This window comes from Hevea brasiliensis, chromosome 18 (genome assembly GCF_030052815.1).
Source record: "Hevea brasiliensis isolate MT/VB/25A 57/8 chromosome 18, ASM3005281v1, whole genome shotgun sequence".
Classification (NCBI taxonomy): domain Eukaryota; kingdom Viridiplantae; phylum Streptophyta; class Magnoliopsida; order Malpighiales; family Euphorbiaceae; genus Hevea; species Hevea brasiliensis.
In genome coordinates this window covers 46,269,513-46,293,452 of record NC_079510.1, presented here as the reverse complement: position 1 = coordinate 46,293,452, position 23,940 = coordinate 46,269,513, and the positions used below count along the sequence as shown (strand labels likewise).

The following is a 23,940-nucleotide window of genomic DNA, read 5'->3' as shown; positions in this document are numbered from 1 at the left end:
CAAACCAATTGCAAATTTGGAGATAATCCAAAGCAATTCCAAATGCTTCATTTTACCCTTAAACTTTCAGAAAATGTTAATTACAATATAATTCCAAATGCGGTCCCATACAAAAAATTAGCTAACTATCCTATTTTCCTTTCAGCATGCTCTTCGGTGGAAAGCAGGTTAATTACAAAAAGAATTACAGTATTCTTTATTTTCTTTACTACAATCATTACATTAGATAGAAGAGAGAAAATGAAGGTACCGTACAAAGTGCAGAGACTTTCGAGATATAATGCATAAGGCACCAAATGTATGTGCTGTGTTATCTTGTCTGTCAGTGATTTTGGGCCTGAAGTCCACAAACAGATGATGAAGACTCAACATTTTCATGCATTCTGTCATGCCACCATTAAAATGTAGCTGACAGCAAGATTTTGGGAGGCAGACCAGAGCATCATATGGTTGGGAAACAGAATAACACAAATGACTATGTAAACATGCACCGGCTAGTGAGAAGGAGAAGAAAGTGAACGTTTTAATAGATGATGACAAAAAAAAAATCATAGGAGAAGAACAAAAGTAGGAATTAAAACATTGTTCGTATCAGCTAAAAATTTCAGAAACACAAAAAGTTTACAGTAACTGTCAAATATTATACATTTATCCTATACTGCACGGACCGATGGCTTCATTCCCTACTCCATGTCTCAATTATATCAAATCATAAATTCTGCAGACCTTAAAAATAAGTAAATTTCATGTTCAATGTTCAGAGAGAAGATGATCTTCAACGGCATCACTACAAATTTCATGTTCAATGTTCAGAGAGAAGATGATCTTCAACTGCATCTCTACTGACTTTGAACCTAACAAAGATGAAACAAAAGAGTTATGATCTAAACCTTCAAGAATCTTTTTCCAGCAAAAACTATCAAAAGTCCAAACAATCTACACAACCAATATTTTTTATCACAAGCAACCAAATGTTACCAAAAAAAAAATTAGAGCAGCAAATCCTATCTAGCAGCCATTTAGAACAGTAGACGCCAACATATTTAAACACCTCAAGAAACCTTTCTAACGAAAAAATAGTACATAAAGTTTCAACTGAAAACCTAATAAGATAACTAATTCTTATGGTCATTATCAAAAAAAAAAATTTAGAACATAACATTTAACATTTGATAAATTAATCGTTGTGGAGAAAGTGAATCCACATAGCCGACCCCAAATTTTTGGGATAAAGACTTAGTTGAGTTGAGTTTATAACATTTGATAAATTATCATTCAGCATCCTACAAAGACAAAGAATGTATGCAACAGACAAACAAAATGTCTTAAAAGGCACATTTCATTTAGCTTCTAATCAAATTGCCACTACCCCCACCCATCAACACAATGTAAAATAAGATAAACTTTGTGGGGGTGGAAGAGAGACAGGCTCAAGCCCCCTCCACACCCTGCCCCATAGTTAGAGAATCTAGCTCTGCCACTACAGAAAATGAACTACCTATATTCACAAGGGAAGATGCTGCAAATATTTTTTTGGTTAATATTTACCCCATCGGGAGATGGATGATATAGATGGCAACTAGCTTGTGGTTTATTTGCTCCATCAGAAATACAAGCCATGGCAGCAGGGGCTGATTACTTAAAAGTAAGCAGAATGATATAGGGTGTCACTACTCACTAGCAAAGAATCCATTTCATCAAAAGTTTGTCAAAAAAGTAAGATATTAATACAAGTTTTCTAAACAAGAAGTGCGCATTCTGTTCATGAAATCTTCAGGAAAACCTCTCAGTGAGCAATGAGCACATCAACTTCACCCCATGCTATAATAATTATATGTGATTATATTTAAGGAATATAATATTTTGAATACTGAACAGCACCATCTTCTCAAGAAATTAGTACCACTTCACCCCATACATCAAATTCAAAAACTCCAATCACATTGGCTATGCCCAGCAAGAAGATCAATTTGACTGTAAAATGAAGTTAAGCAAGAACAAGCAGCGACTCTACTTCATCCCACCATCTCACAAATGAGGGGAACCGTTTATTTTGCATTCCAAAACCATTATGATTCGCAATGCATATAACTCTCCATTCTCTAAAAAAGCCCGTCTGACACATCATAGATGGGGGAGAGGTTTTGGCGGGGGGTGGGGAGTGTTCTTTGAGTAAATACATGTACACACATCTTTACCACTGAAGATGCTCCATTTTGTGGCTCACTCTCCTTAATATTACACATACTATTGTAACAGTTGTTGCTCAATAATTGCACAACCGGCTTCAGCAAGCTGTTTTCAAAAGCTTGAACGAAACCAGATTGTCATCATTTGTCCTTGTTTTCACCGCTAACCTAAACCTAAATATTGAGAATTGCATAGAAATATGTAACCCCCTGTCAAAAATCTCCCTCTGCATGGACAAAGTTTAATCGTTTTATAGAAGAAAATCATTCACTCATTGTTCGACTCTATATAATGACCTTGTAAGGGAGTTCTTCTCCCTATTCATTATAGCAGTAAATATGCAGATTACATATACCTATAATTAACTCGTACATAACTTTCTTCTCTCCATAAACAAAGCATATCTAAGACTCCTAAAATTGACAGGAATTATGCACTTAGTAGAGCCAATTTGCACAAACAAACACCAAACCTCCCCATGTCTTTTAAATGGGCCACATGGCAACTGAAAATCACCTCGTTTCTTCTATTTAATCAACTAGACTTTTACCTAAAAATAAAATTTCCCCAAAGGAAGGAAAAGAATTCGTTTAACTTCTAGAGCAGAGCAAAGAACCCAAATTACCATGAAGTATGAACAGGAAAAACAAAAACCAAACCCGTATCACATTCAAGAGTCGTCAAGCAACAGAAAGCTGTAAAATTCAAATAAAAATCAAGAGCTTCTTTTCACAAATTAAACAAACAACAAAATTTTAAATTTTGACGATAAACCAAATAAGAGAAGCCCAAGAGAGAGAAACACAAAACAAGACAAAGTCAAATAACAAAATCCAAACAAAAATGTTACAAGAAGAGTCATGTATAAGTAAACGAAAACTGAAAGGAAGAGAAGCAACCTTTTTGGGAGAAACCAGCTCTCAGGGAACTGCACAAGGATCAGAGGCAGACCACGAGAAGCAATAGCTTGAAGATGAATGAAGGCAAACATCTCTAAAAGTGTATAAACCTTAGTTCCCTAGAGTAAGAGGGAGGAACAAAGAAAGCTTCAATCTCGAAGCGAGGCGATTTGGGTTCAAGGAAAGTGAAGAGGAGGGTGGTTTTAGAGCAGAGAGAGAGTGGGGCAGGGCTTAAAAATCGCACGAAAGCCGAGGAAGCCAAGGAGACAATGGGGTGGTGGTAGGGGCTTTTTTCGCGTATCCGATGTCTTTCGTTGTCTGTTTGAATATGAAATGAACCCCCGGCCTCTCCCTTTCTTGTTATCTTCCTCTCGCGCGTCCTCCTCACGGACACCCTTTCTCCATTTTCTTCTTCTGCACAGATCATCTTTTTGACCACCACCACCTTCTGTACTCAGTTAAAAAATTCTTGAACGAAAGCATGAAAAAATAAAATCTTCCAATAGAAAAAGAAAACACTTTTTCTTTACCAAAGTTAGTAAATCTAACAGCAAGAAAACTTGTATCAAATCTAACGACAAAGAACTTGTAGCTTCACATGCATCTTACAGTTAATCAAGAATTGGGACTGAAAAAACATTGGTGAAAAAGTTGGCTATGATGCTGAGAAAATTGCATGGTTCTTCCGGCTATTTGGATTCATATTACTTTAAAGGCATAGCAGAATATTTGATACAAGAAAGCAACCCGGAACACTGCTTTAAGGTGACAGATTAGGGGTCCCCCCGGTGTTTAACAAAAGGACATGTACATATCTTTTCATGGGTGTCCTGTTAGTGACAAAAAGGATCCTCTTAGGGCTAATCATTTGAAAATTTGGGCCATAAGTCATAAGTATTCCTCATTGATGGATTTTTGTCAACATTTGCTGAGTGTAGTTGCTGTCATTTTGGAAGACAACTTCATTTCCATCTCGTCAAAATTTCTTGGTCTTAAACTACCATATATAGTAAGCATGAAGCAAGGAATAAAACCGCTTTCTACTTTCTACTTCTAGTACGAACATATATTTTTGTGTTGTCAATTCATGATGATTCATCCATTAAGAAAAATCCAATCAAACAATGTACAAAATCTGAACTTTAATTTGTATAGTATTAATAAATTCATTTATAATAATTAACTAAAGCTTAATTAAATTTAAAAAGCTTAAATAAATAGAAATAAATAAAAGATTGAATTTTAATTTATTTTCTATCATATTTAATTTTATTTTTATTTATAAATAATTTAATTAATTTAATTTCTGCAAATTTTAAATTCAACTAAATAGAAAGAATTTATGCACACCCAATGAATAAAAAATCACAAGTAGACTTCCCAATAAACGGCAAGAACTTGAATACAATAGAAAAAGATATATAGTCTATTTTTCATTAATGTTAAAGATGCTATTAAAAAAATGCTTTTTTAAATATATTATAAGTATTAAAAATTTATTTGAAATTAAATTTAATATATTTTAATTATAAAACTTTAAAATAATTAAATAAAAACTTTAAACAATTTTTATCATATTTAAAATAATAATTTGAAAAATAATTTTTTAATATTTGAATCACAATTCTAAATGAAATTTAATTTACTAATATTTAATTATTAAACTAAAAGTAAAGTATTAGAAAGGTTATAAAATACTCTCGGTATAGTACAAACACAATTGTGAACTGTCCCACAAACTCAAAGTTTGCATTTAAATTGGACTCATATTAAAAATAATTTTATTATTATTAAAATAAAATTTATTAATTTGATGCAATTATTATCATTGTAATATCATCTATTTTTTAGTTATTTAATTTATATAAATATTTAAATTTAAAATTCAGCTAAAATTCATTGATTTTCCCATCATCTCATAAAACAATAATAATAAAAAAAACTAATTAAGGTCTATAGAATTCAAGGAATAAAAATGCAATAAAAATTAAATCTCCATTAGAATTAAAAAAAAAAGTTTTTCTAATGGTGCAAAGATACATCCATGAAAGTTCATTTAATACACACTATTTATATAAAAAATTATAATTTGCAATTTATTGAATACTACCTCCCATCTATTTTTATCTGTCATAGTTGGATTTTACACAATAATTAAAAAATTATTATATAACCTCATTTTTATAAAAATATACTAGTAATTGGCTAAGTTACCTTTTATTTCATACAATTATTTTTTTATATAAATATTTATTATATTTAATAAAAATAAAGAATAAAATTAAAAAAAATTAATACTTATAAATGAATTTTATACAAAAAAAAATTTAAATAGCACAAATAAAAATGGACAAAGAGTATAATTTATATTTATTTAGCATATTTATTTAGCAAATAAAAAGGTAAAAAAGGCAGTTAGTCAAGTAAGAGCGTAGACTTTTGAAAAGTTATATGGGAAACTTGAAACTAAATAAGGGCAAAAAGATATTTATAGATTAGTAAGGAGGAGAGAAAAGAAATGTCAAGATCTCAATCAAGTTAGGTGCATTAAGAATAAAGAAGGAAAAATATTAGTAAAAGATGAAGACATTAAAGAAAGATGGAGAAACTATTTTAATAATCACTTTAATAATAGTCAAAGTAGTAATAGTATGAATATAAACTACAGAGTAATAGAAAAGAATGTGAATTATACTAGAAGTAGTAGAGCTTCAAAATTAAAAGAAGCACTTAAGATAATGAAAGTGAGTAAAGCCTGTGGACCCGATGGAATACCAATTGAAGTGTGGAAGTGTCTGGGAGATATGGAAGTGGCATGGTTAATTAAATTGTTTAATAAGATTATAAACTCAAAGAAAATGCCTGATGATTGGAGAAAGAGTATTTTAGTACTTATTTTTAAAAATAAGGAAGACATACAGAGTTGTTCAAACTATAAGGGAATTAAACTCATGACCCATACTATGAAGTTGTGGGAGAGAGTTGTAGAACATCGACTATGTCACGACACTTTTATCTCTCCCAATCAATTTGGCTTCATGTCCGGTCGTTCAACCATAAAAGCGATCTTTCTCATTAGAAGCTTGATGGAGAAATATAGAGATGTAAAAAAAGATCTACATATGATTTTTTTCAATTTGGAGAAGGTTTATGATAGTATTCAAAGAGATATCTTATGGAGAGTATTAGAATAAAAAATGATACCTATTAGGTACATACAAATGTTAAAAGATATGTATGAAAAAGTAACTACTATTGTGCACACAGTGGGAGATAACACAAGAGATTTTTCTATCTCAGTTGGATTACACCAAGGTTCAGTTGTAAACCCTTACCTTTTTACATTAATTTTAGATGAATTGACAAAACATATATAAGAAAGTATCCATTGGTGCATGATGTTTGCGGATAATATAGTTCTGATAGATGAGACGCCAAAAGGAGTCAATAAAAAGCTAGAACTTTGAAGAAGTATTATAGAGTCAAAGGACTTTAAGTTAAGTAGAACGAAGACAGAATACATGCATTGCAAGTTCAGTGAAGGCCAAACTAGTGATAGGGAATGAGTTAGTTTGGATAGAGTGGTATTGTCCTAAAGTAATCACTTTAAATATCTCGGCTCAATCCTTCAAGTAGATGGAGAATGTGAGGAGGATGTTAGTCATAGGATTCAAGCCGAATGGTTGAAGTGGAGATGTGCCACGAGAGTTTTATGTGATCACAAGATTCCCAATAAGTTGAAAAGAAAATTTTACCATATAGCCATACGTCCGGCTCTATTATATGGCAGTGAGTGTTGGGCAATGAAGGAGTCGTATATGTTTAAGATAAGAGTTGCATAAATTAGAATGTTAAGGTGGATGAGTGGCTATGCAAGACTAGATAAAGTCTGTAATGAGAGTATTAGAGAAAATGTATGAATGGTACCAATTGAGGATAAATTGAGAGAAGAGAGATTGAGATAGTTTGGTTATGTGAAGCATAAACATATGGAGACTCCAATTAGACAAGTAGAGTACATTGAGTTAGAGAATAGAAAGAAAAGAAAGGGTAGACGTAAACTGACTTGTATGAGAGTAGTACAATATGACCTAGCAGCATTACACATTTCTGAGGATTTAGCCCAAAATCATTTAGAGTGGAGAAAGAGAATCCATATAGCCGACTCCGATAAATTTTTGAGATAAATGTTGAGTTGAGTTGAGTTAATTTGAGTTAAAATATTTTTTATAATTTATTATTAAAATTGTAATATTTCATAAATGAAATATATTAAATAAATTTTAATGAATGTACATTTGTATTCATTAGAAAATCTGGAAAAAAAACTGTATAATGTGATGAAGTAGAGAGTTAATAAGTTATTCTGCTACCCACCATAACCAGCATTAAAGAATAATTAAATATTGGGCCTAACCGTGTGTCCAGCCCACTACTCAGAGTCACAGATTTCCAACGGGTACAGCATAGTTATTTCGCTTGGATCAAGCCTATTGATCAAATTAATGAATTCGTGGATCGGACTCTAAATTAATTTAAATTTATAATTAAATTAAAAAAAAATAATTTAATTTGATCCAATTAACTCCCGACCCATTTAACAACGAGCCAGGGGAGTGTCAACGCTCAACGGTCTTCCTATTAACAACTCTCATAATTGGATGGCAACTCTAATTCTCTATTTAGATATTTTTTAATTAAAAAATTATTTAAAAAAAATAAAAATTAAATATAATTATATGAAACTTTAATTATTTTTTTTTTAATTTTAAATGAATAAAACTTAATTCCATTGCCTCTTCTAGAATTGATAATTACAGCTTATCAGATATTTGCATTTTTTTTAATATAATAAAATGATTAAAAGAGTTTTGATTTTATAATATTAAAAATTATTTTTAAAACTTTAAATATGCTACTCTTTTTCATGTTTTCTTAATCTATGAATTAACTTTCTTGGGTGTTCTTTTTTTTTTAATTTTTGTAGCCTAATTAATTAAATATTGTAGGAGACATTAATTAATTAATTAAGGTAGATATCCCATAAAAAAATTAAGAAATGAGAGAATATTGAAACATCATAGGATTTTAAATCTATTATATTTATTTTAAGTGACAATTTTAATAATTAAAATTTTTACTACATAAGATTCTAAATCAATCACATTTATGTCAAGTGAGAATTTTAATGATTAAAATTGTCACCACATAAGATTCCAAATCTATCACATTTTTTATAAGTGGTAATTTTTAATTAAATTTATTAATGATAATTTTTCATAATATTTTATAAAGTATCACGAGATATTTAAATTTTTGTAAGAAATTAATTATTGAAAATTTTTTTAAAATATCTAATTATTAAAAATAATGCCTATTCATTAATTTTTATTTTTATTTTTAAAAAAAGAAAGGTCAATATTATTTTTTTTATATTTCCTAAATAATTATAATATATAATATTATATAATTTAAATTTTAAAATATAACCCTTAATTAATTTGATTTTTCAAATTTAAACAATAAAAAATTATTAATTACCAAATATAATTATTATCCGTATTATGTTCCCTAATTTTTAATTTGAAAATGTCAATAATAATAAAATATATAAAACAGATAAGTTTTACCTAGTACTGTCACATAGAAATTGAAATCTATTACATTTATATCAAGTGACAATTTTAATGATTGAAATTTTTATAATATAGGATTTTAAATCTATCATATTTATGTCAATTGATAATTTTAATTAAATTTATTAATAATAATTTTTCATAATATTCTATAAAGTATATTTAAATTTTTGTGAGAAATTAATTTTAATTTTTTTTTTCAAATGTCTAGTTATTAAAGATAATTTCTATCCACTAATTTTTAATTTTTATTTATAAAAAGTCAACATTAAAATCTTTTATATTTTCTTGATAGTTGTAATATATAATTATCATATAATTTAACTTTTTAAATATAATTTTTAATTAATTTCATCTTTCAAATTTAAATAATAAAAAAATATTAATTACTAAATATAATTATCATCCATTATTATGTTCCCTAATTTTTAATTTAAAAAGGTCAATGAAAGTAAAATCAAGCCCATATTTTTTTTTAAGGAAAATCACAATAATTTGGTAAAATATTTTTAAACACAGTTAATATCAATAGCTCTACTCATTAATATTAATTAAATAATAATTTAAAAATATACAATCACATCTCATAATAATTCTGTTTTGTAACTTTATTTCTATTATTATTAGTTTTTATTTTATTTTTCTCACTCCATTATTAACCATGTATTTAAGAATAAGGAAAACAAAATTAAAATAAATTAATTTTAAAAGAATTAAAATGACACAAATTATGAGTTAAATTAAAACAAATCAAATAAATATATTAATATTATTTATTTCTGTTTAATATGAAGTTATCCTTTCCTTGAGTTTCCACTAATTTCTTCATTTCTTTTTATAACTAAATTATTAATGCTTATTTTGTTTGATTTACAATTGAATCACTTACTCAATAACGATTAATTAAATCATAATTTAAAAATATATCGTTACATCTAATAAGAAGTTTATTTTTATAGCTTAATTTTATCATTATTAATTCTTATTTTACTTTTTTCACTCCATTAAACATAGTATAATTAAAAAAATTAATTTTTATTTATAAAAAAATTAAATTGACATAAATTATGAGTTAAATTAAAATAAATAAAATAAAAATTAATATTATATTATAATCAATTAATATAAAGTCAACCTATATTCTCTATATAAATTCACCTAAATACACGATTTACACTATAATTAATGCAATTTTTTCTTAAATAATTGAGATTACCTTTCAAATCTTCACTATAAAAGGATTTTTCTATTTTCTTTTTATTTACTTTTTTGCATTAGATTATTTTCTTATTGTAGTTAAGTAATTATATTTTTTTGCAACAAAAAAATGTTAAAAAATACAGAAAAAATAAAATTACATAGAAAATTTAATTACAAATAAGAATAATTAAAAATATTAGCTAAAGTCAATTAAAAAAAAAGAATGTATATAATAATTTGGCCCATAAATAAAATATTAAAATAGTCCAAATTCATAATCTTATCATATTAATAGTAATTTAGTGTTATTCAATTTATTTGATCAACAATATTAATAAATTTTAAATTGTTTTTGTAAGTAAAATAAGTTTATTATATTTTAAATAAAATAATTATATAAATTATAATTAATTTATGTGTAAAAAAAGAAAATTTACTTAAATGAAATTAAGTGAGTAAAAATTAATTTGATAATATATATATATATATATATATATGGACGTGGTTTTGATGATTGTAGATACGGTATCTGCCTTTAGTAATGGCCTCTCGCATACAACTTATCAACTCTTTTGGCACCATTAAGCGCTTAAACCTAGTCTAGATCTTACGTATTTTTATTTGTATTTGAATTTACCATGAATTGAGTTTAATTAAGAATTTTTTCATTAAATAATCTCTAGTAGTACACAAAGTCTAATGCAAGTAAATATATTCTCCTAATATCTTCCTGTTATTTAGGCTTTTTTAAAAAATTATTTATAAAGAAATAATCATGTTTAATTTACATATTTTTTAAAATATTTTTTTTAAATTAAAAAATTTAAATTCTTTTTATTTAAAAAAAATCAATTAAATTGAATTATGATAAAATTCTAGTTTTGAAATGGGTTAACAATTTAGCTGAATAATTCTTTTGCATCCATGAGAATTAATCCAAGCCTAAATTTCAAGAAAAGTTGATCATTTTCTATCTTATTTTTGTGAATTTTTTAAATGGTGGTTTTCTGTGAATTTCGTTTTGCAATTATTGACTTAGAAGGTGTTAAGAGTTTTCTTAAAGCTAAAAAATTTTTCAATGCAGCATCTTAGATAAGCCACGTCCAGGTTCTCTCTTAGATACCCTTTGCGGACTTTGTGGCCCCCTGGATTACTCTTGATCTTGTTTCAGGCTCTAGCTCTATCAATCTTCGCCACTATAATGTGATTTCACAATGTTTCTTTCTGTTGCGTTAGCCTTGGCAAGTTTATTTGCAGCATTGCTATAGGGAAGCTTAGCAGATAGGCTTGCTAATTTAGCAATTGATTCTGAGCTGGGAACGCATAGTTGAAGTTATTGAGCTGGGATATGCAAGGTATAGCTTGTCATGGCTCTCGTTGATTCTGTTCTTTAGAGGCATATATATATATATATATATATATATATATATATATATTCCATTTTTATAACAATATTATGAAAGAAAGATAAGTCAGAAGAGACCATAAGAATCCCGAAAAGCCAGTAGGCAGAGTCCTTGTTGAAATATTTCTTGATACCTAAAGCAAGAAAAAATAGTGTAACGATCCATAATTAAAAATTAAATATTAGAGATAAAGTGGTGATGATGCATAATTTAAGGAATGATGTGGAGATAAAATCTAGAAAGATTGTTTGAGTTTTCTAATTAAAATATAAAAATATTCAGTTAAATCCCAGCAGTTCCTTATTTGTAGAAGAACAAAATCAAAAAACAAAAACAATCCCAATAATAGATTATTCACATGTGGAGAGGACACCAACTGAATATCGCAATGTCACCAAACTTGATGACGCACACTTTATACATACGAGGCCATTCTTGTTTCTAGCCTTTGTCATTCTTACAAGCCCCTCTCTCTCTTTGGGGGTATTTCTTCTGTGAATTTTGTTTGACAATTGATTTAAGTGGAGTTTGCCATGGAAAAAGATAAAGAAACAGCAAAAACCAGCCAAAGTGGAGGTACAAAAGAATCGAATGGATATGATGAGAAGGTCCCACTCTGCAAGCTGTTCACTTTCGCAGACAAGGTCGATGTAGTCTTGATGATTGTAGGCACAGTATCTGCCATTGCCAATGGACTATCTCAGCCTCTCATGGCTCTCATTTTTGGCCAACTTATCAACTCTTTTGGCACTGCAGACCAATCCAGTGTCGTGGATACTGTGTCAAAGGTTTGCTCATTCAATGCCATTATTAAATCTTGATTTCTAGCTCCTTCTTCTTCTCATTTTTAAAAGAATTTTGTGTAAGAATTAACGACATTAACAAAAGATTGATCCAGATCCTCATCTTGACTTCCAAGCAAGATTGCCAAATTTATGTTTATCTTTACTCAAACGCCAGCAAGGTCATCATCAAATAAACATCATGAATTCTTATTGCAATCTTGATTAAAATTTTCTTTTCTTTTCTTTTCTTTTTTAATTGGAGGTTCTGTTTTTTTTTTTTGTAAATTTGGTGGAAGAAAAATTGCATCCGAATAGCTTTCATTTATAGTTAGCCATCTGAGGGTTAATTATTTCTTTGTTCCAAAGAAAACCCAAAAAATTATATTTCTTGCAAAGATAATAAAACAGTAATTACAAGATAAACACATGTTTATAAGGAAAAGCTTTGGAATTTCAAAAACTCAAGATCTAAAAAGAATTCGTCTGTTAACATTTTTGCAATAATGCTGCATTCAAGGTCTTATTAGATCATGGAATGCTATGCATCTGTGACATTGAACGTCTTTGTTTTGATTGGTCTAAGAAGACAAAGTAACTTATTTGCACTTCAGAATAATAATTTCATTGAATGTTTGTTGTAACTTGTAATTAATTAACTTGAAAGTTCATGGGGAAAGTAGGAAAATGTCATTACTTTTCAATTTGCTAGACAATAAATAGTTATTTCCTTCTTGTTGGTTAACAAACGTAGTTGATATAACTTGCCTTGTGCAATCTACAGATATCACTAAGGATGGTGTTCTTAGCTTGTGGTTCAGGTGTCGCTTCTTTGCTACGTAAGGCACATCTCCTTTTCTTTCTCACATGACTGTCTTTAGTTGATAGTTACATCTTCAAAATAATAAGTTACATTTGCATACCCAAAATGTTAGTTGATCACTTTCAAATTATTACGGCATTTGCTCAAGATGTATGTAAAAATGCTTAAGAGGCCTAAGACTGTGAAAATGTACTATTTTGCATGCTGTCCAATTTGAAATCTTGCAATCTTAAAGTTTCTACTTGTGCATGGATTAAGTAACTAGTTTAGATCCAATTTCACATATCTATGGATTGGATAGCCAGTTAGGCACCCTTATTATTCTCAGTACGTTTAGACATTGTAGACTGATAATGGTTGTACCATCAATGGTTGCAGAGGTGTCATGTTGGATGGTGACTGGAGAAAGGCAATCAGCTCGTATCCGAAGTCTGTACTTAAAAGCAATATTGAGACAGGACACTGGCTTCTTTGATACTGAAACAACGACTGGCGAGGTTATTGGAAGAATGTCAGGTGACACTGTTCTCATTCAAGATGCCATGGGTGAAAAAGTATGTACTAGTTCCATGATCGAGTCATAATTTAGAATTATAGCCAAGTTTATGTCTCAAGCTTTCTTTCTATCATAAGGTTATTTAAATCTTTTTATTTCATTGTGTACTTTCTTATCAAATTCATTCTGATAGGTTGGGAAGTTCATACAACTATCGTCAACATTTTTTGGTGGCTTTATAATTGCTTTTGTAAGAGGCTGGCTTCTTTCTGTAGTTCTACTCGCTTGCATTCCTCTTGTTGCAATTGTTGGTGGATTCATGGCAATGGTCATGTCAAAAATGTCAAGCCGTGGACAAATTGCTTATGCACAAGCAGGGAATGTAGTAGAACAAACAATTGGAGCCATTAGAACAGTAAGGCTTAGGGATGAATGATTCACACCAAATTCATATGGGAATTTACTTTCAAATATATCTATTTTGTAACATATTTTTGTATTTCTGCAAGGTTGCATCCTTCACAGGTGAGAAACATGCAATTAAGAAATATAATGACAAACTAAAGGTAGCATACAAAACAACTGTTCAACAAGGACTGGCCTCAGGCTTAGGAATTGGAACAATGTTGCTCGTTGTATTCTCCACTTATGCACTGGCCGTATGGTATGGATCCAAATTAATCATGAACAACGACTATAATGGTGGACAAGTAATCACTATTATTATGTCAATTATGACAGGTGGAATGTAAGTACTTGCATTGCAATTAATTTTACATCTTACGTGTTATGTTTTCAGCATAAATACACCCAGCTATTTAGGATGCAAAATCTTATTTGTATGCACTTGCTTGGAATAGGTCACTGGGTCAGACTTCTCCATCCTTGAATGCATTTGCAGCAGGGCAAGCTGCCGCATATAAGATGTTTGAGACCATCAATCGAATACCAAAAATCGATCCCTATGACACAAGTGGAATGACATTAAAAGGGGTCAACGGGGATATTGAACTAAAAGATGTGTACTTCAGATACCCTGCCAGGCCTGATGTTCAGATATTCTCTGGATTTTCACTGCAAATTCCAAGCGGCAAAACTGTGGCTTTAGTCGGTCATAGTGGAAGTGGGAAGTCAACTGTTATTAGCCTAGTCGAGAGATTTTATGATCCTGATTCTGGTCAAGTGCTTATAGATGGTGTTGATTTGAAGAAGTTGAAGCTTAGCTGGATAAGACAGAAGATTGGTCTAGTAAGTCAGGAACCTATCTTATTTGCAACTAGCATAAAAAAGAACATAGCATATGGAAAAGAAAATGCCACGGATCAGGAGATTAGAACTGCAATTGAACTTGCTAATGCTTCCAAATTCATCAATCAAATGCCTGAGGTATACCCATTTTCTCTTGAGGAACTAATGCCATTAATATTTGTTTCTTGTACATTGTCATTGACACCAACCACAGGATGCCCCATTTGCTTCAAGTGGGTAACTAGGATGACTGCATTTGTATATCCAGGGGCTTGACACAATGGTAGGAGAGCATGGCACTCAATTATCAGGAGGCCAAAAACAAAGAATTGCTATTGCAAGGGCCATTTTAAAGAATCCAAAAATTCTCCTCCTTGATGAAGCAACAAGTGCATTAGATGCTGAGTCTGAACGCATTGTCCAAAATGCACTAGAGAATGTTATGTGCAACAGGACAACTGTAGTTGTTGCTCATCGTTTAACCACCATTAGGAATGCTGACATCATTGCTGTAGTGCATTTGGGCAAACTTGTGGAGAAAGGTAATGTTAAACTTTTAACTCACTGCTTTATAGGACTTTTTTGAATTATGTATCAACATTTAAAAAAAAAATTATTCGAATTATATTAAAAAAATATATAAAATTGAAATTAAAAAAAATTAGAATCTTATTTAGAGAAATAATAGTCGGAACTAAATTTATATATATAATGAAAATAAAGATATTCAATCCACTATTCTTTTTATATCGTCCATAAGATTAATACTTGAATTTTAAGAGTCATTTTGTAATTATAATAAAATTAGATTAATTCATTCATTACTTAAATGAATTAATGATGAACTCATTGCAATAAAAATGAAAACACTTAAATGGGATATAATTAATTCAAGAGTTTTCAATAATATATTTATTAGTATTACTAAGAATTATGACTCATTAAATAATTTTAACACATAAAAATTCTGGAAAAAATTCTTAAACCATTTCAAATTTCATAACTTAGCTTTATAATATTTATAGAGATGTAGATTCAACTATACTTTTGGACAATTTCCATTAGGAACTCATGAGGATTTGATACAAAACAAGGATGGAGCATACTCCCAACTAATTCGCCTGCAAGGAGGAGCTAAGGAATCTGAACATTCTCAACAGCTAGATGCAGATGCTTCAGAAATTAGTTTGGGATTAGAAAAGTCCTTTTCTAGTTCAGAAAGCCAGAGACAATCTATGCTGAGATCTTTGAGTAGAGTTTCATCAGGAAGCCGCCAATCTTTCTCGATTAACAACTTAGGCTTTGGTTTGCTTGTTGATATTAATATTGTCGACTCAGAAAAGCATGAGGAGAAGACTATGCTAGAGAAGAAGCAGCCTAAACAAGTTCCAATGAGACGGCTTGCCCACCTGAACAAGCCTGAATTGCCAATTCTATTGTTTGGAGCCATTGCTGCAGCAATACATGGGACCGTTTTCCCAGCATTTGGCGTTTTACTATCAACAGCCATTAAAGTGTTCTATGAGCCTCCAAATGAGCTGAAAAAAGATTCAAAGTTCTGGGCAGCGGTATATGTGGGGATTGGTTTCATTGCTTTATTATCTATATCAGTGCAGAACTACTTCTTTGGAATTGCAGGGGGTAAATTGATAGAAAGAATTCGTTCCATTACATTTGAAAAGGTTGTACACCAAGAAATCAGCTGGTTTGATGATCCTGCAAATTCTAGGTGTGTGTGTTCAAAGAAATAACGACAATCATGTTCTCCAAATTCTTCCATAACTCAGAGTTTCTTTATGTATGAGAGAAGAATTATGAAAAATTTAAATTTGAATCCCTTTTCATTTTCCAGTGGAGCGGTTGGGGCAAGATTGTCAACGGATGCTTCAACAGTTAGGAGTCTTGTTGGTGATGCCTTGGCCTTAGTTGTCCAAAACGCATCAACAATCGTAGCAGCACTGGTTATAGCATTCACAGCTAACTGGATTCTGGCATTTATAATTCTTGCAGTATCACCCTTGCTGCTGGTTCAAGGGTTCACTCAGGCAAAGTTTACGAAGGGGTTCAGTGCAGATGCCAAGGTTAGTTTTGCTAGATGCGTTTTGTAGAATCAAAAGAGAACTTATATTGTGTTTGCTAATGAAATGATAATGTAAATTTTGCAGCTGATGTATGAAGAAGCAAGTCAGGTGGCAAATGATGCAGTTGGAAGCATTAGAACTGTTGCGTCATTTTGTGCTGAGAAGAAGGTGATGGACTTGTACCAAGAGAAATGTAATGGTCCTGTAAAAAAAGGGGTTCGGCTTGGACTTGTTAGTGGTGCAGGTCTTGGCTTCTCGTTCTTTATACTCTATTGCACAAATGCATTCTGTTTTTACATCGGATCTGTTCTTGTACAACATGGGAAAGCAACATTTGGAGAAGTTTTCAAAGTAAGATATGAATTGGCCTCTTGGTTTTCTTTTCCCATTTTTTTTCCCTTCCTTCTTTTCAATCTACCTTCAAGTTTTCTGCAGGTTTTCTTCGCGTTGACAATTGCAGCAATTGGGGTTTCCAATTCCAGTGCCATGGGTACAGACAGTAGCAAAGCCAAGGATGCAGCAGCTTCAATATTTAATATTATTGACAGAAAGCCCAAAATTGACTCAAGTAGTGATGAAGGCACTACACTTCCACATATAAAAGGTGACATTGAGCTTGAAAAAGTCAGTTTCAGGTATCCAATGAGACCACATGTTCAAATTTTCAGAGACTTATCCCTTAGTATCCCCTCTGGAAAGGTACTTGTCATTATCTTAAACTAGAACATCTCTTTATATAATGAATATGATCTATGCTATATCAAGAACCTGAAATATTTTGTGCTGCAAGATGTGCTTTGCTTATTCTAAAGCACAAAAGGAGCTTGGCTTTTTAATTATCATGTATTCTCTTATGATTCATTCACTCAGCTTGAATCTTCTGCAGACAGTTGCTTTGGTGGGGGAGAGTGGCAGTGGAAAGTCAACAGTAATTAGCCTCTTAGAGAGATTTTATGATCCTGATTCTGGTCGTATATATATAGACAATGTGGAAATCAAGAAGTTCAAACTAAGCTGGCTGAGACAACAAATGGGATTAGTAGGCCAAGAACCAATACTCTTCAATGAAACCATCCGCACAAATATTGCTTACGGCAAGCAGGGAAATCCTACTGAGGAAGAGATAATTGCTGCAACAAAAGCAGCAAATGCTCACAACTTCATTAGTTCATTACCACAGGGCTATGACACCTTTGTAGGTGAACGAGGAGTACAATTATCTGGTGGGCAAAAGCAAAGGATAGCCATTGCAAGGGCAATAGTAAAGAATCCAAAAATTCTTTTGCTTGATGAGGCGACAAGCGCACTAGACGCAGAATCAGAGCGAGTGGTACAGGATGCATTAGATAAAGTTATGGTGGACAGAACCACTGTAGTTGTTGCTCACCGGCTCACCACCATTAAAGGTGCCGACATTATTGCTGTAGTGAAGAACGGTGTGATTGCTGAGAAAGGGAAGCATGATACATTAATGAAGATCACCGATGGAGCTTATGCTTCCTTGGTTGCACTTCACATGAATTCAACATAAGGAGAAAAATAAATTTTCTGCTTTATTTGTTGCTAGTGGAGCAAGTTGAACGCAGAAAAGGTTTAGAACCGAAGAATAACAGCGTTCTATTACTCTGGCCCGCAGCTGAATTTGCAGTCATCTGCAAAAGGAATAATTTAGTTCTCTCTACCCCTTTTTCTTTTGGTAATATGAAGTATTTAGTTCACTGAATCATTCTTTTGGAAATCCGTATAGTATTCAAAGCATGGAAATTAAGCAGTTCAGCTTAAGAAAGTGAAGAAACAACTGACAACAAGAAGCATAGTTTTGAACCTTGAAAATCAAAATTATTTTGGTATCGACTATAGTAATGCTTTCCATCATTGTGTAATAACCACAGAGCTCTGTGCTTAATAGAGCATAAATGAAGTTCCATTGCACATGAAAACGTCAAAAGGCAAATAAAAAAAAACTCAAACGCCATATGAACCCAGCACCAAAATAAGATTTTTTAAAAGTGTACATTTGATGATAAATATGGAATAGCTTTTATTAAACAAAACTTTTTTATGATTCTAAACAAAGAAAAAGTTTTACTACTGCACATATGACTTCCAACATTCAACGATAGGATATACATTCAAATGAGGTACCCGGCTCCATAAACATGATGGTGTTAAAAAATACAACAATCTTCATTCTTTCTTTTTACTTTCGCAAATTCAAATTCCACAGCGTAGTACTGCTACTCCAATTTGGTGGAACAAAGTTGACCAGCCGCTGAGCACTTGAGTAAGACTAGTAAACTTGAGAAGCCCCACTACTGGTGGGAATTCTCTGGCGCTTCTCCACATATGCTGAGGGGAACCACCCACATTTTCCTTTACATTCTCCTTCTGACCATCCAGTTGGGCTCACCTGGAATTACACATGAAGTCTCAGAAACATGCCACAAGCAACTAAAATGACGGTAAAACTTGATTTCAATTATTTGTTGTCCTATCCTGCATGATAATTTCCCATTCACAACGCACCACCCCACAACACCCCCGCTCCCCCCCAACAACATATCCCCTCTTCCTCACTTCCCAAAACAAGGGCAAAACTTATTCTCTCCCTTCACTTTGTAGGCCTCCATTTTTTTAATCCTTCAATTTCTTTCCACTCTTACTTTTTTCCAGACAAAGGGGTAGTGATATGTTTAGGTTGTGGGCCATGGGTGTGACAGGTAGCATTTGTGGTTGTGTTTCTTGTGATAAGATGGGCTTGTTTGGACAAAACCAGTGACTGTTCTAAGAGGTTTGATTTGACACAGACTCGAGTATCAGTTGTACAAGGTGAGCAAGAAAGTGAGGGAAGTCCAGAAAAGTGTGGATAACAATCCAGCCAGGGAAAATGTCTCCCTTCAACAAAAGCATGTCATGGATATTTCAATGACTCTAAGCCAAACCACTACTGGAAGGGAGGCTTGACTCTTGGAGAATGATTATATAGCACTATCTCAGCTATCTCGGTGTGCCTTTCTTCTATCCAAATTTCAAGAGCAGATATCAACTTCAAATCCACCTATTTGTTAAGAAAATTCAGTCTATGAAATTTTGCATCTCAAGTGAAAGAGAATACCTTTCGCACGACAACATAATCACCCACTTCCAAGCTCAGCTCCTTCTCCGTTTCTGCAATGAAAGGATGTGTTGCCTGAAAGAGGTAAACAAGATCATTACAATTTATGTTTGTGTCTAAATTATGCTGTGTAAATTACGAAGTGATAATCGGGCATCCTACTATTCACAAATTATGACTTCATGCTACTGTTATTTCCAGTCTGTGTTCATCTCATAAGAACCTAACTAGCAGTACTGGGCCCCTAAGGACAGCATCCATTTCATTCATCCCATTGCAAAAGCTGAAATCATAGAAAGGTCCAACCTATCCTGTCAATGTCTGTACCATAACCAGTTCAATGAACATGGAGGGTCATCAGAAATGGGATAAGACAGTCAATAATAATAACCCCAGTGACGTCATTATTTGCTATTCACAGGGACTTTCATATTAGGTGAACAGCTCATAAAGTCCAGGATTTCAAGCTAAAACTCCAAAAGCTCAACCCCAAGCCCCTTGATGCCATTTGATTGAAGCATCATCTAATAGCTTATGTAAGCTACATGTATTTTCAATATAGAAGTTGCAGAATAACTAATTTCCTTTGAAGAGAATTGCAAATCCATCCTTCAAAGTTGAAATTTAGGTGTTGGAAACTTACTTCAGCCAAGAAGTACATGGTTTTCTCTGATACATTCTCTGATGGAATTACAGGAGATGAAATCACTGGAGGAGCAGACTCTTTCCGCTGTTTCTCTGAGACCATCTGTCCCAAATTCCAGCCCAAGTCAAAAGTTAATAAATTCCTCATATGGATGAAAGTTTCTCTTTAAAAAAAAACTAACCTCAGCTTCAACCTCACTGAGAATGGCAGCAATTCTCAGATGGTAATTCTTTTCTCCTTCAACCTTCACAAATGTTAACATCAATATCAATTTCCAAAATAGTTAAAAAGCTTCGGAACTAGAAAATCATATCAAGAAAATTTAGGGGCATGCATACCATTGCAACAAGCCTCTGGAAAGTCAATCTTTGCTGCTGTGCTTCAACAGCAGCCAAAGCAGCTGCAGCTTCTTTACCAAGAACAGCCATGTTTGCTTTTAGTTCTTGCATCTTTGCTTCAGCTGCATGCAGCTTTGCAACATTTTCAGGAATTGGCATTTCCTTTACTCTTGCTTGTCTTCTGGAAACCTCTGCTGCCTGTTTGCTTTTAATAGTCCATACAAGTTATGAGTTTATTTAGGCAATTGCTAAAGCTATGGAGCATAAAGTGAATGTCCAAGCACATGGATTTTATGACATAGCGCCAACTTTTCTAATTACCTGTGTCTCTGCTTCCTGTCTCATCCGACTATAACGTTGAGCTAGATGGCGTGCATCTTCCAGAGGAGCACCAGTAATCATTGCTCGTAGCGGATCTAAAATCTGGATGAAAACAATTAAAAAGAATTTGTGGTTCATCTTTGATTGAAGTTCAAACAAATGTTATGGCAAGTAGTTTCTATAAAACAACAAAAAGCTCAAACAAATGTAGAACTAAAGATCAAAGCTATTATCTAGGCTTGAAGATGAACCTAATTGGGGCATTAGATCATCTTTTCCCATTCAAAAAAAGCTGAACAAAGGAAACCAATTCATAACGCTAAGCCAGATCAGTTTGACACAGACTCAATTGAGTTGAGTAAGTATGTCCAAAGCATAAACACTGGAAAAACAATGATTAAAAGTGACTAGAAGTTGTCACCTAAAGGATACAAAATTCATTCCATTTATGCACAGTAAGAAAAAGTCAACCTGGGAAGATAACAATCGATTTAAGTCCTCTCGCTCTTTCTCCACATGTTTACGAGCATCACCATAGATGGCCACAGCCTTAGCTAGCATGTTATCATTAGCATTCTCAGTTCCATATCTGCAGCAATCCTCAGACAATTTGATTCCTATCATCAAAATGAATGCTTATGAAGCCCACACCAAATTCATTCTACTCAAGTTTATATTCCCTTATGATAATAAACTAAGTTCGGCATATTAACTGATTTTCACCTGCTTCAATATGTTTGTACCCAATGGCTGTAAATGTTTCCGCTGCTTTAACAATATCCTTCTGAAAATCCTGAAATGAAGAATATCATGCAATTAGAAAGCGATAACAAGTGTAAGCATTTGCAAGAACAGGAAATAATTAAAGCATATTCAATATCCTAGAAAACCAAGAAAAGAATTTCATGGAGTTAATGAACCAAGTATAACTATTGTTTCTTGTAAATGTAGAGCCAATGACCCCTTTCTCTAAGATCCTTTTTTTTCTAGAAGCTAATACAATCAATAAAATCAGTGCAATGCAGCCTCCATCTTAAGGGTAATATCGTACCTTAAACTTCACATGTTACATTGCAAAGTAATGTGAGACACGAGTTTAACATTTACAAATGGAGTCAGTGAAATGAATTTAGCCATTACAAAAGCATCCTCTCATCTGTTCTCCCATTCTTTTGAGCAAACCTATCAAAGGCTAAGCATTCCCCTATAAGCATTAATTTGCACTAATGAAATATCAGCTTCACTTTTAAAGAGCATAACATATGATTGAAGTTAAATTTCATCCGTGCTTCCATTATTTCGAGCAAAATTATCAAAGGCTGAGTATTTATCTCTATAAGCATTAATTCTTACTAATGAAATATCACCTTCATTTATAAAAAGTATAACATATGGTTAGAGTATGTGAAATAATAAAACCTGAAGCAAAATCAGCTGCTGTTTTGGCAAAAGATAATAAAAAATAACTTTAATCTCAAGAGGGCAAAACTATCCCACCTTCCCTGAACGAGTCAACCTGTACAGTTTCTCCAGCTGTTGATGTCTCTGCATCTCAACCTCATCAATAACCATGACAGCTGAGCTTTCATAACCAGTTCCACTGAACTGTTTTATCACAGCCTGAATCCAAATTATTAAATTAAATAAAGGCAACAGTACTTTTTCCAGCAAAATATATAAAAATTTTATAAAGTATGCAAAAATAATATGATAGTTGCACTATCTGATGTTTACCAATTCATTTAACACTCTCAAAACATGCTTAAACATTAATATAAGCTTCTAAATGATAAACTTGCTACGTATATCTTGACTTGTGGATTCACATGCTGCATACTGAATCCAAGTAACATGGAAATAGGATTAATTCATGAAATGAATATGGGCAATAAGATCAAATCAGTAAAATTCCAATTCCAACGAAAGAAAGAGAGGCCAATGAAAATGGATCCCATATTTAGTACCACTAAGTACTTCTGAGGTAGAACAAATTTCAAGATATTCGCACTTCAGAAGGAGATCATCTCTTGTTCATGTTTCGATTCCATGAAGAGCTATCATATCACAATTAAACTACTCTCTTTTTAAAATTTTTAATCATATTTTGACACATTTATCCTGAATCCAATTATTTCTCACTCTTTCAAGGAAAACCCAAAACACCAAAAACTAAAGCATGCCCCAAAATTCTTTCCAGGAACCAAACATAACTCAAACAAAAAACATAGGCCAAAAGCAATAAAATGAAAGAGTGGAAAGAACAAGGTAAGCAATCGAATTTACTTGTTGTTGCTTGGCTACTTGTTCTCTTAGCTTGCTGGCTTGTTTCCTTAATGCGTCCATTTTTCTGGTTCGTTTTAGTTACTACCTCTTCAAGATAACAAAATTCGGTACTTTCAAGTGGATTTTATATGGATTTGAACCAGAGAAAGGTAGATCTAAGATGAGTAAAGAAAAAGATACAGAGGCTACTCTCATTCTCCAGCTGAAGCAGCCCTTCTGCTTCTCGTCTTCCCCTTGCAACCCATCATCGAAGTTCAATTTTTAAATTCAATTAGTCAATTTTTTTTTTTAAATTAGCTTAAAATATAAATTTAAAAAATTCAATTTCTTAATTTTTTTATTTAAATTAATAAATCAAAAAAACTAACTTAAAAAATAAAAAATTAAACTTTTAATTTTTTTATTTAAATTAAAAAATAAATCAAAAAAATTAACTTAAAAAATAAAAAATTAAACTTTTTAATTTTTTATTTAAA

General features: G+C 31.9%; 2 protein-coding genes and 1 long non-coding RNA gene across 4 annotated transcripts; 1 reads left to right on the top strand and 2 right to left on the bottom strand.

Moving 5' to 3' along the window:
• Positions 1-568: 568 nt before the first annotated feature.
• Positions 569-3,933, bottom strand: LOC131175991 (uncharacterized). The gene is made up of 2 exons (XR_009146101.1): positions 3,090-3,933; positions 569-854 (listed from the first exon to the last, which is right to left on the bottom strand). It is a non-coding gene; the product is annotated as an uncharacterized LOC131175991 (long non-coding RNA).
• Positions 3,934-11,697: 7,764 nt separating this feature from the next.
• LOC110668589 (ABC transporter B family member 9) lies at positions 11,698-18,611 on the top strand. 2 transcript variants are annotated; one of them, XM_021829914.2, is made up of 12 exons: positions 11,701-12,119; positions 12,898-12,952; positions 13,315-13,490; positions 13,626-13,847; positions 13,942-14,180; positions 14,293-14,818; positions 14,949-15,222; positions 15,746-16,409; positions 16,533-16,761; positions 16,846-17,112; positions 17,197-17,460; positions 17,648-18,611. In XM_021829914.2, the coding sequence occupies exons 1-12, from the start codon at positions 11,865-11,867 to the stop codon at positions 18,290-18,292; spliced, it is 3,816 nt and encodes a 1,271-aa protein (XP_021685606.2). In that variant the 5' UTR covers positions 11,701-11,864; the 3' UTR covers positions 18,293-18,611. The 2 variants fall into 2 exon arrangements, with proteins under 2 accessions (XP_057996922.1, XP_021685606.2); XM_058140939.1 differs by having other exon boundaries at positions 11,698-12,119; positions 16,846-17,460.
• A 166-nt stretch (positions 18,612-18,777) lies between these two features.
• LOC110668587 (SH3 domain-containing protein 3) lies at positions 18,778-23,740 on the bottom strand. Its single transcript, XM_021829911.2, has 10 exons — positions 23,465-23,740; positions 22,679-22,801; positions 21,905-21,974; positions 21,653-21,798; positions 21,182-21,283; positions 20,861-21,058; positions 20,704-20,766; positions 20,520-20,624; positions 19,877-19,951; positions 18,778-19,171 (listed from the first exon to the last, which is right to left on the bottom strand). Exons 1-10 carry the CDS (start codon positions 23,522-23,524, stop codon positions 19,052-19,054), a joined length of 1,062 nt encoding a protein of 353 aa, XP_021685603.2. The 5' UTR covers positions 23,525-23,740; the 3' UTR covers positions 18,778-19,051.
• Between the last annotated feature and the right edge of the window lie 200 nt (positions 23,741-23,940).

Bases quoted from the DNA above. Each gene is read 5' to 3' on its own strand.
- LOC110668589 (XM_058140939.1), top strand. From the start codon at position 11,865: ATGGAAAAAGATAAAGAAACAGCAAAAACCAGCCAAAGTGGAGGTACA. The intron at 12,120-12,897 runs GTTTGCTCATTC...TGCAATCTACAG, and splicing joins TCGTGGATACTGTGTCAAAG to ATATCACTAAGGATGGTGTT. The intron at 15,223-15,745 runs GTAATGTTAAAC...AATTTCCATTAG, and splicing joins GGGCAAACTTGTGGAGAAAG to GAACTCATGAGGATTTGATA.
- LOC110668587 (XM_021829911.2), bottom strand. From the start codon at position 23,524: ATGGACGCATTAAGGAAACAAGCCAGCAAGCTAAGAGAACAAGTAGCC. The intron at 20,767-20,860 runs GTATGCATGCCC...ACATTTGTGAAG, and splicing joins TCCAGAGGCTTGTTGCAATG to GTTGAAGGAGAAAAGAATTA. The intron at 20,625-20,703 runs GTTAGTTTTTTT...AATTTGGGACAG, and splicing joins TCAGTGAGGTTGAAGCTGAG to ATGGTCTCAGAGAAACAGCG.